Below are 12,500 nucleotides of genomic sequence, written 5' to 3' on the forward strand. Positions count from 1 at the left end.
AGTAAGCTGGCAGACAGCCACGGTTGCTCTCTCACTGTGGACCCGCTGGATGCTGTGATGGCTGTTTCTCTTCTGTCTGTGTTCATTCTCACAATACAATTGTTCCACAAGCCATCCTCTCATAAAGCTGTCTGTTGCCATTAGAAACCTGCGGCAGAGTGCACAATGAATCTGATCCACCGCTCTGCGCTTCGCTTTGTTTTTATTGATTCCACATTCTTACCAATGCAAACTGTAAACGGAGCGACTCCGCTGGAAACTCAGGTCAGCCGTACGGCCCAGAGTTGTCTGCATGTCTTCAGGTTTCAGGAATAATTACTCTCATTATATTTTACTTATAAATGCCGTTTGGATAAAAATATTCATTTTTTATTTTTTGCTGCCAGCGACTTCTTTTTCAAATGAGGGAAACCTGCTGAGTGGCGAACTTTACTTTGCAGCCAAATTAGCTGAAATCACAGAGCGCCGTCCTGAAGCAGCCTCAGCGTGATGCTTTAGTCATTTATTTTATCTGTCTCTTCAGAAATTCGGTTAATGTTTGTTTGCTTTTAAAGCCAATAAAAACATAGAACATCTATGTAAACCTTTCAGCAGTAAGATACTAAAGTAAGAAATTACTTTAAATCTGCATGTCAGATGTGTTTATTAGAAATGTGAATATTTGTGTGGCTATATGTTAGATTTATTTATTTATTTATTTATTTATTTATTGTCTTGTCCATCATTGAAGCAAGCAGAATGATTATCTGGATGCTGTGTTCTGCTGAGCAAATTTACTTAGCCAAGGGCAGCATTATAGATATAACGCTCCGCATGATATTCTGGATTCTTATTATGTTTTTCTATTTATTTTGCATAATTGTTTGAATTACTGCGTTTGTACTGCTGGACCGGACTGGAGAGGATAAAAGAGAGTTAGAAAGAGAATTGAAAAGAAGAGAAAAGAGAAAAACATCTCATGGAGAGAGAAAAAGTGTGACAGAGAGAGAGCGAGAAGGAAAGAATAAGAGAGAGAACAACCTACATACATATGCATATACATAAGCACGCATACACACCCGCCTATTTAAACACATGTGCATACACCTATACACATATACATATTAGATTCATGTTCCCTCTGCAGGAGGACGAAGCCATCAACTGTCAGGAGAACCAGAAATGAACAAGCTAAATCAGAAACGTACGTAGAAAACTATCTGCTGTTGGTGAATGAACCTGCAGGACGACCCACTGACCGCAGGGTGCACGTTAGATTTATAACATGCACACAAATGAAAGGTCTCTTCAGAACATCTTCCAGTTAGCAACTTCACAAATATTCATCACAATACAAGCAACAAAACCAGCATCAGTGTGTTGTTCTGCAGGGAGACGAGGCTGAAATGGAAGCATGCAGGGTTGCAGCGGTAATCTGTTGTTACAGCCTTCTTTTTTTTTTTCTGGGAAGCTTTTTTCACAAGATCTGAAACCTGACTGCGGGGATTTGTCCCCCACTCAGACTGAACAGCATTAAGAAGATGGTGGGCGATAAAGCCTGGCTCTGAGCTGCAGTTCATCTCCGAGGGGCTGGACGGGAAAACCTGATGCAGCAGATGGTTTCTCACACAGATCCATCTGGGAGGTTGTTGCAGCAACGTGTTTGCAAAGGAGAAAGTGCTTAAAAAAAAAAAAAAAAAAAAAAAAAACTTGGCAGGACAATTTGATTAAAGATGTTTTAGTTGAACATATGGTAAATTCAGCCAGTCAGCTCAGCCGAGTGGATCGATGCTCTGCTGAAGCCTGTCATGAGATGATTAAGGAAACTTCTTCAGTGGATTTTTTTTCTTTTCTTTGTTTTTTTTCTTAATACATTCTCTGCAGTTCTAATGGAAATAAAACGAGAATAATTTAAGCTCCTTCTGGGGAAATTAGTTGTTCATAAATTCAGAAATCAGAAATATTACTGCTGCTCCAAAGCGTGATCTCTTTTAGGTCAGATCTAAGGAACTTCTCCTGTCAGAGACTGTCTGCGGCGCCGCTGTGTTACATTTTCAGCTGTCTGTTGCTTTTCATGCACATCATCACTGCTGCCACGATTGATGGTTTTTCTAAAGTTTTGCTTGAAACTAGTTCTCAGTCTTTATTTTCTTCTGTTCAGTTTTTATTTTTTTTTAAATATAATTGAACAGCACTGAATAGCAAGGTTTGTTTTTTTTGTTTTTTTTTAAGCCATTGCATTTTTTCCCTTTGGACAATAACAAGGAGACTCAATGTTTACAACAAGTGGTTAAAATGACATCTAATAATATAGCAAATATAGTAAAATGATCCAAATTTGAAACTATAATGGGATAACAAACACTTATTTTTGTCTTTACATCCCAAAACCAGGTGGTAGAGATGACTTTAGCAGGTTTACTTCCATAAAGTTATTATAAAATTCCTTATAGTTTCTGCCCTGCGAAACAGTAGAGCAGGTTGTGAAAAGGTTAAAGCTCCCAGTTTTTAGTCTTTTTTTACCCCGTGTTCTGTAATCCAGTAATATTTTTTTTTTGTGAAATGAGTTTCTCATGTAATTCTCCAAGATTTAATTTTCATGTGCCCTGTATATTTCACTCATATAAAGACACGCTGCAGAACTTGCAGTTTGTCTCAGCATCGGCTGCAAATTCAGCTTTCACCCTGAGTCCTACCTGTACTCAGAGCTTCTAAACTTTCTGTGATGGTTTTTCTCTTGTAATTGCCAAACGAAGGGGGTTTTAATAGCAGCAACACTGTCTCTCCCACTGCATGCATGACAGATCCTGTAAACAGAACAGCATGGCCAGCCAGAGAAAGCTGGGGATGTCACTGAAAAGAAAAGTCATTTACCTGATTTTTCAGTAAAGTCACTGTCTTTGTAAATCTGCATGTCTTGCATGAACAAAATCTTGCATGAGTACATGTGATGTGAGTGTTGTCACATCCATGCAGAGTAGGAGGAGAGCATAAGGGAGACTAGAAGGATTTCTCTGGAAAAACAGTTTGGGGCGGGGCTTATATTCACACCAAGCTGCTTTCGTCGGTCAAGGTTCAAAACTGTGCAAAATCAGGTATATCTATCTATCTATATCTTTAACTCCTGTGGTTTATTTTATCCTGATACATCACTGTTTCCATTTCTAGACAGAATCTGAGAACCAACTGGACCAGTTATGCAGCTTTGTACCGATACTGATGCTAAACTGAATTAATTAGCTTATAGTCCAGAACAATTACTTTGTTTTTTTTTCCTTTTATGCAAATAAAAACAATGAAACGTACATTTTAAAAATCACATTATCTTTAAATAAGCAAACAGACCACAGTTGTTTCTCAGCAAAAACATTATAAAACCTTTTACATTTAAAAAAAATCATCATGTAGGTCAAAGAAAAGATGTAGATTGTTTTTAATCTGTTAATCGACTAATAACTCAGTGACATTTTGGTCCTTCATTCATTGTGTAAGTATATTGTTAGTTTCAGGGTCAAGTCAATGCAGCACAACCAGGAAAAGTCAGATAAACATCAACCTCAGTCAGAGGTTGATTTTGTCCAGTTTGCCAATAGGTTGATCGCAGCCAGTAAGTTCAGCGTCAGCCAGCAGGGATATCAGGCTGATAAGTCCTCGTAGAACTCTGTAAACGTCAGAATTGTTGTATTTTTACTTTGGAATATTGGAATCTTACCTAAACTTGTTCCTGTCCATATCTTCCTCCACTTTCTTACTTTCATACCTAAATCATAGCCTCCAATACAAACTAACACTGAATAAACAGCAAACCTTTCACATTTAGCAAAAACTGTATTTTTAATGTTTTTCTTGCAAGGATGGAAAGCTTGAGGTTAGAGATATTTGGCTCCAATATTATGTTTTTTGCCACTGCTTCCTCTTCCCTGGATCTTTAATTGTTGTGCAGCAAGTCATTAAAAAGCAAGGCCAAGGAGCCAAACACCCAAATGCAACTACAGATTCTACACCAAAGCCGACGGGGCCAATATGCAAAATTTGCCTGGAACTGCCGGCGAGGGATACTGACTGCTCCAAAATAATACTACCCTGGCCACAGACATTATCTTGAGGCTTTACGGTGCATGCTAATGGCTCCAGAGCTGCCATAGCAGCTTATTTTGTGCAAGTTTGGCCTTTTTCTTTTATAAGAGCAATCACTTGTTTTGGGTTGGTTTTCATACATCAGATTGCTTGTTTCTGTCACAACATCTGGCAACGCGGACTCCAGCAGGTTCAGTGCAGAACTGGAAAGTTCTGGCAAAAGGAAGATGCATTGTTGGGGAGAGGGGAAATCCCTAATAGCAAGCTGTGTGTTTTAAGGGATATAAATAATACTTTAGAGCAGTGTTTTTCAACCTTTTTTTTTCACTGAAAAATCACAAGGAAGGCACACCACAAACCAAAATGTTGTTTTTTTTGTTTTAAAAAGTCCATATTAATATAAAGTCCATCTCATCAAAGCCTCTTTATTAGAAACCAGATAAACACAAGAAAGAATTTTATTATCTTTCATCCTGTTTGGATGAACACAGAGTTGCTTTTTCAGACCAATGAGGTGAAGTTGGGTCATTTCTCAGGGCACACCTGATAATCTCCACAGTGGTGGAAAAACACTTCATTAGAGCAGCGCTAACGTAACGGTGGGGATGTCAAATAAACATAAGTCATAAACGGGACTTTTGTCGCACATTAACAGGAACTTGGAGGGCAACATCCCATCTGCAACTCATATAAACACTATAAATGGTCTCACTTGGAATATATGATTCATCAGAATATTGTTGTAAATGCACACATAGCTACTGTGTAGAGCTCAAAGTTTCTCAGCAGGACTGTGTATCTTAATTCAATGATCATCGTGATTGATCTCTACTGTGCGTTACTGAGTTTTCATCAAATGTATCACAGATTTTAACTGAATTATTTGCAAACCTGCAAACGTACGCAGGCTTCCATTTATTTTATTTATTTTTGTGTTGATGGATTGCATGTAAAGATAAACACACAAATGGAAATGTTCTTCTGGAATAACCCGTCTTGCCTCTCCTTCCTTTAGGACGGAGGGTTACAGAAGGGTTCCCTACCACTACTATGAGGCAGGCAGCCGGGACGAGTGCGCAGAGTACCTCCTTCATGAGAGCGCTCCCTATGGTGGACACCGCTTCATTACAGAGAAGTCTGTTTTTGCCAAGTGGGCTAAGACTCACGCCATCAAGTTTTTCAACCCACCGTGGCAGCTGTCGTGACCCTGGCTGAACCAGCGCAGAAACGTTGTCCACATCCTCTTCATCGGCATGCGGAGACAGAACCAGTCTCAGCACTGCCACCACTAACAACGTCAAGCATCCATTCTGACACAAGTTTAAACACATCTGTGACTTCATCCAGTCCTGGTTGGTCACAGGTTGGAACCTCCAGAATCAGGCAACCGAGTCGGACAAATGTCCAATGCCATATCTCCCGTCTTTTGAATTGCAAGTCTCCTTTTTCCCCTGAACTTTACAGCTGAAGAATGTGCACGGCTCCCTGCTGTGCACTGATTAATCCGTCCTTTCGCTGCTCTGTGAGTCTAGCAGAAGGATGGCTTGAACTTTTACAAATGAGAAGCTGCAACATCTGGAAGCCTGCAGACGACTCGGGCAGAGGGTCCGTTTCTTTCCCGACTGTAGCTGCAGAAAGATTCTGCCTTCGCAGAGTCGAGTCACGTCCGCCTGGACGTCTGACAAGCTTGTCTACCGTTTCCTCCGCGTGTCTGTCTTCTGTCAGGCTGTAATTAATCTATAACGAGCATCATTCAGGCCTTCATCTCTGGCCGAGGGAGCGCTGTAGGCAGATGCTCCGTCGCTTTCAATTTACTTGGATCCTCTCAAAGATTCTTAGCAAGCAAGGTCATTTTGAGAAAGAGAGCTGGAGCGAGCGAAAAGCAGATTGCAGGCAAACTTGCAGGTAAAACACACAGTTGTGCTGTGAGCTGACTCGCACAGCTTCATAGCAGCTCTCTTGGTTTTTTTTCTTCGCTGTGAAATAGAATCATAAGAGACGCGTTGTAGCTTTAGCTTGATGTCTGGATGGCTTACTAATTTATTCTGCAGAGGCAACACTTAACAGTGTGCCATTGACAATGCGAGCATCGCAGCACATGGAGCGATGTGCAATTACAAACGCCATCTCGCTGGAAGGGGTTCAGTCATTTGTGACCCTGCAGAGGGAGAGATTTATGCGTGGAGTGAAAACCATTTGAAGTTCATTGTATTCTATTATCATTTTGTGCCTGCAATATACTCTGCAGTTCATTGTGTAGAAACAGAGGAAGATGCAGTCGTTCTCTTCATCTCTGGTTCTCATCCAGCTTTGTGCCTCTTTGTGTGAAGTGTCACCGTTTCAACACATCGTCCCATTTGTCTGTGGAGGCAGCGTGCACATCTCCTGGCTCATGGCTGTACATTTGAATGCTTCTGTTCCAGGATTGTAAAGAGCATTCTGTGATGTGCTAAGTTGTGTGTGTGTGTGTGTGTGTGTGTGTGTGTTTGTCTTGGCTGGCAGAAGGGACCTTGAGACCAGTGTCCTGCTCTGAGTCGTGGTCCAGAAAATAAAAACTGAAAGGAGTCAGAGACTCGATGCACAGAGTCCCGTTACTTCCTGAAAATACTGCCGCTGAGTTTCACGCCTGCTGCAGATGATCGTTTCCTGACACACAGAGCAGCTCAGGTGTCTCCGTGATGTTGGGGTTTGCAGGTCAATAGTAGTCCCTGAGAAAAAACTGGGCTAAATGTTAACATAAAAGTGATTTTATCACACATAAATGGCTTTTTAATGACCGTTTGTGACATTTTTTCCGATATTTCTAGTGAGAAAAGCAACATATCTGCACATGCACCGCAATATTCTATTTAACTCCATCTAAATACGTATCACATTTACTTGTTACAGAACGTAGTCTGAATAATGACTCATGCCTACATTACCTGATGTCTGCGATATTTATGCCCATCTAAAGCAATTATTATATCTTTAGCCTGCTCAGGTATCTCCCGAGCATAAAAAAGTGCATCATGGTTTTATCACAACCTTCCAGATCTGCAGTGAAGCTCACTTCAGGCGTTACGGCACGAAGCGACGAGATTTATTAAAGCAAATCCAAAAACAGTGACTGTGTTCTGAGAAAAGAAGTCGACCTGGCCTATAAGGGATGAAGAGCAGCCCTGTGTCACAGAGATGTGGACAGAGCTAGTTTTCAGTAATGTGATTAAAGTGTATACATGTCTATAACATGATATTAAGATCAGAGTATTCCAGACAGCTTACTTTAGTTATGACTTTCTCTAAATATGATCCTATACAGCTGAAAGCTGCAGCATGTAACAAAGTCAATGGTCAAATTTCATATATTATTAAAAACGTGCCTTTATGTTGATATCTAATGGCTTTATTTAAGTAGCTGTTTTGTTTTTATCCTTTCAAAATGAGCCATTTATTTCTATTTGCCACTTACACGGCAGCTGCCATATTTCTGCCACCATTTTTACTATGGTGTCTCTGAAAGGACAAACAGCTGTGTTTGATTTTAACACTGCAGCTTCGGCTTTGTTTTATGGGTACGACATCACCGTTCGGGATAATTAGCACCTTAGGAGGACCATACAAGTACACACTCACAAATCTGGGAGAATTTTGGTCACTGACGGACACCATCCGTCTCAACTGTGCTTGATTTCTGACATTTTGTACAACTACATGTCCGTCATTCTTATGCGCTGTACCTTATAAAATTCATCCAAAGTTGCCAGAAGCTTCAAGTTGTCAAGATTATATTGCGCCTTTCATTAAAGGTGTCGCTTCTTTCGTGGAAATATTCAGACTTTGACAGATCAGCGTTAAAACTCAAATCTGATCAAAAGTTTAAAAAAAAAAAGCTCTTATGTGGACTTTATTTTAATATTTAGTTAGATGTGGATTCATTTTGACCTGCAAATCAACAAAATCACACTTTTTGGCTTCTTGTGTATCGGATGCATGTTAGAGAACTTGCATCAGGAGCATCTTGGTAAAAAGCAACACATCTCACCTTGTCGCTCATTGTAAGTCTACCCCGCTGACCCAAGCATCAGCAAAATGTAAAAACGTCCTGTTTAAAATTCCTTCAGGTGCAGCTCAGCGGACAGGAAGCAGCCGTGACACGGCCGGGGTCAGCGGTCCCATCTCCTCTGGGGCGGCGTGTTCCAGAGGTGTGCGGTGCCCGGGCCCTGCAGGCGGCGGGGACTCAAAGTGTCCGCTACACGATGAGTCGTGGAAGTGTGAGACACTGAAGACGAGATGAGGGCCACAGGAGGACGTCTTTCTGTCCCTGTGAGAAAACAGACGCTGACGCCGCGCATGTCACTCCATTAATGAACATTTTTCCACATTTCCCCTCAGCCTGTGATTGTGCAGTCATCTGGCAGCTCTCCGCCGTTCACTCTTACCTCTGCAGCGTATTCACCGCACGCATCGGCGTGTCGCGTTTCCCTGTCAGACTTTTTTTGTCTTATCATGATTTTTAGTCGTGTTTTAATGAAGTGAAGATTTCTTTTCATTGTTTACTCACAAGTGAAGAAGAATGCTGTGTTCTCTGTCTTCTCTTTTCAGTCCTTCATTTAACAATGAGTGCCTTTTTAGTTGTTGATGCAGTGGTTTGTGTGCAGTACTTTATTTTTCCTTCAGCTTCAGGCCACACACGCTTATTTATTTTCTGATCAGCAAACACTCCATTGTTTTCAGCTTAACACACTGGAAGAATACCCTTAGATCTTTGTACAGTACATTATGAACAATACGCCCTCTGATAGACTCCCATGAATCATCCGTGGCTCACAGGAGACGACTGTCGTCGCATGAATACAAGTGTGGGCAGAACTGGAGGCAAATAATAGTATAATTTGAATTTTCAAGGAAGCTTTATTACCTTAAAGAATGATATATTATGATCTGGGAAAATTGACAGCTCGCAGTTGGCTTAACTTAGAATCTTTTGTTCAAAGAAAGTAAAGAAACTTGAAAGAAAGTAAAAATTTTCCATTTTATATTCATGTTTCAGAGTGTCTCTGGGCTTTTAGGTGTGTCACCAGACTATATGTTACTTATTTAATCCATCTTTCTAAAGACTGGAATTTAAAAAGACCTTAAAGTATCGTACAATAGATTTTTCTACTCAGGAGAAGTGAAAATCCTATGAATATGAAAATGCACCTAAATGCTTGGAAAGAGATTAAACACAATTGAGAGAATAATTCAGACATACTGAAATCACATCATGCATGTACACGCTGCTCTTCCAACATGACGTTGTTGTAGTATCAGCTGTTCTTAAAGCAGCGGTCGGTAATCTTGCTCAGTGACATTCTTTTTTTCCTCTGCATGAAGCCGTTCCTCGTCCTGATAGTAGTCTATACATTTTGTAATCATGAACAATAAGAAATATTGTTAGACGCCTCAGTTTACTGTAAATCTGTAAAATCTTTGACCAATCCAAACGTTCGGACCAAACTGAAGTTGTTCATGTCTTATATTTGGTAAACTTCTTCTCCCAGCTCCCCTCCTCCCCCTCTCACAGCGCATACCTGAAAGCCACACCCTGCATATAAATAGTGTGTTAGAATGAAAATACAAAGTAGTGAAGAAGAAACTCAGAAAATGCAGGAAGAATTTTTCCGACCCAGCTCGGTTTATTTGCCTCCTCCTGCTAAGCAGCTGAGAAAGAGAAAAATTGTTGGTGGAAAAAGCTGCGAACTAGAAAAGCACTTGAAGAGCGCAAACATCCGCCACGGCCATTAAAAGGTTCCTGGATCCAAGCGGTGATCCAGATCACCACCAAAATAAATCAGTTCTTTTGACATTTCCAACAACTTCAGAAAAATTTAATTGAAATCCGTCCATAACTTTTTGAGTGAACACAAACAGATAAACACCAGTAAAAACCTTGGCCTTTTCTTGCCTCCTTCGCAGAGGTAAGAAAAAAAAAACCTTGGATCATGCAAAGAGCAAAACTAAATTATCTATTATGTAACAAAATTATCTACTACAATATTGAATTTCCCTTTGGGGATTAATAAAGTATTTTTCATTTCATTTTCATTTCATTTCAAAACCAGAGGGGGAGGAGCCAAAACAGGGCGCCACTTTCACACCTTGCTAGCTCCCCAACATTTCCTAACCCAGCTTTAAGTCTTTAGTTTCTATCATCCAGTAAGTTCTTTTTGTGGCCTTTTTTTTTTTTTTAATTTTACTTATTTTTTGCTTCCTTCATGTGAAGTTTGATCTAATTAATTATATCAACTTGTTTTGTCCTGCTTCTCTGTAGTTATGCTGGTTACTAGACCACTTATCTCAATTAAAACACACTCAGTGGTCAGTTGTTAGCTGATACTTACCTGTCTTAGGCTGCAAACGCGTTTGTTCTTGTGTCCATGTGGTCACTATGGCAACCAGCTCTGTTGTTTGTCTGCATTAAAGGACTCCAAAACAGCAAACTGAGTCAGCATACAACTTCTGGATATCCAGGTTGGGAATGATGTGAGACAGTAAAGGGAGTCAGCATTCAGTTAGAGTTCAGATCACAAAAGAAAAGCATCAATTGTGGTCTTGTAGATGGTGATTTAGGCCCCTAGATGAGATATAGTAGACATTTGGCCACATTTTTCTCATGCTGCCTCTCCCAGTCACCTCCACATTTTATTACATTTTATTATTAGATCAAGGTCAATTCTTAGGAATTAACTGGCACGCCCAAACAAATGCAGAATATATGAGGTGTTGAGATCATAAACATGCAAACACATAACTGAAGACGTATAATTTCTGCCTTAATATGATTAATCTGCAACACAGGATGCCAACACCATAAAAGCAGAGGATGAAATATGCACATATTGAAATTTTATTAAGCAGATTCACTAAATATTCAACTCAATATCTCCACTTTATCGTGCCAAAGCACCTGTTTTCCTCCTCTGTGTCTTTCTCCTAAGTCAAGGCAGCAGCATGTGGGTATAACTTCCAATATGTTTTACTATGTATAAAACACAAGACTGTATTTTCAAATAGTACATATTTTAACAAAAACATTTTCTCTTTTCTTTAGAAATAAAATTAGCGAGTTTCTTGGAATGGGTATTCTGCTCACACTTGTTATATTTGTTGGTTTAGCTCAGCAGAAGTTTCTAAAACACTTTTTGCTCTTTGTTTCTGTTTTTTTACACATTTTTTTCTACCCACATCTTGAATTTGTCAAATTCAGAGCAGTTTGCTTGGAAACTGCTTTTTCCATCCTCAGACCTGAAGCAGAGTTTTTTTTTCTTTGTAATTGGTTGTATACATGCAAATGAAGGATGAAGGATGTAAATGTTGAGCAGCAAATTGAAGGTGAAAGAGTTGGTATCTGCAACCAGCGCTGTGGTTAAAGCGCGCATGTCTCAAGATCTGCAGAAGAAAGACTTGCATTTCTTTACTCCCCAAATTGTTCTCAGCATTTTGCTTTTTTCTTCCCATTGTGATCAGTTGAGATGATTATTATGCCGTTTCAAGTCAAGAGTTCAGATCTGAAGTACTTTTGATTGTGTGACTCCATGTTGAAACCTCTTCAGTTCTTTGTGTAGCAATATTCATACCTTCCTGACTGTTGCCATCTTCTTAAAGTGCTTTTTACATTAGCATTGACAACTTTATCCTCTTTCTCCCAGTGTTCGTTTTTTTTAATGTTACAATGCACTTTTCTTTTTTTTTTTCATTTTCAGGTCAAGTGTCCTTGTAAAAGTGTAACATTGGGTATGTCTGAGCTACACCGAATGTAATATTTGACTGGTTGCTAAAATGAAGCTTGTTTTTCTGACACGTTTAACACTCTTCTTCTCAGTAAAAGAAAGAAAAAGCGTCCAAATGCTGCATGAATTAATGCAGGATATTGAAATGTACATTATGTTAAGTAATTTGGTGTGTCAGTCGCTGTCTACTTATGGGCTATAATTAGATTTATTGTGAATGTTGTTATTTTTACTGATGTGATTTCTGTCCTCTGTGTATTTTTTTCTCTGTGGGGATTAAAGAAAACCACAAAACTCTTTGATATGATTAAATTCCTTTCTAAACAAACCTAACTAAGCAGCACGAGGATACAACGAACCTGGTGAATACACACTCATGTTTTATGAATGGGGCTCAAGCTGAGCTGTCTTTTCAAATCGGGCGTCTCATGAGATTTTTGAAAATGTCAGGAGAGGGGCAGAGATGTGCTGAGTCCAGACTCTGCCTGACTGCTTCAGTTTTGATGTAATCACTGCATAACTGAACATGAATTTGATTATTTATGCTCACACATTTCTGCCTCTGTGCCACTCTAATGAATAAAGGATCAGCATGGAAAATTACAAAGGGGAATATTTGAAAAACTCACCCAGAAGCTGATATGTTCGGATGAAACGTCACATTTCACTGACATTAGTGTGTAGATAGTT

The 12,500-nt window shown here is 39.7% G+C and overlaps 2 protein-coding genes across 3 annotated transcripts in view; both read left to right on the forward strand.

Annotated features, from left to right (window-relative positions):
* The window catches only part of st6galnac3 (ST6 (alpha-N-acetyl-neuraminyl-2,3-beta-galactosyl-1,3)-N-acetylgalactosaminide alpha-2,6-sialyltransferase 3), a gene marked incomplete at both ends in the record, with an annotated part of 100,396 nt that extends 95,135 nt beyond the window's left edge, over positions 1-5,261 (forward strand). For both annotated transcript variants that reach the window (XM_079243373.1, XM_079243374.1), the window contains one exon: positions 5,072-5,261. In XM_079243373.1, coding sequence (XP_079099499.1) covers positions 5,072-5,261 — 190 coding nt within the window. The remainder of the gene's footprint in view (positions 1-5,071) is intronic.
* Positions 5,262-8,028: 2,767 nt separating this feature from the next.
* The window catches only part of st6galnac5a (ST6 (alpha-N-acetyl-neuraminyl-2,3-beta-galactosyl-1,3)-N-acetylgalactosaminide alpha-2,6-sialyltransferase 5a), a gene marked incomplete at both ends in the record, with an annotated part of 91,551 nt that continues 87,079 nt past the window's right edge, over positions 8,029-12,500 (forward strand). The window contains 2 exons of the mRNA XM_079243751.1: positions 8,029-8,059; positions 8,160-8,309. Coding sequence (XP_079099877.1) covers positions 8,029-8,059; positions 8,160-8,309 — 181 coding nt within the window. The remainder of the gene's footprint in view (positions 8,060-8,159; positions 8,310-12,500) is intronic.

This window comes from Telmatherina bonti (genome assembly GCF_933228915.1).
Source record: "Telmatherina bonti genome assembly, chromosome: 7".
Taxonomy (NCBI): domain Eukaryota; kingdom Metazoa; phylum Chordata; class Actinopteri; order Atheriniformes; family Telmatherinidae; genus Telmatherina; species Telmatherina bonti.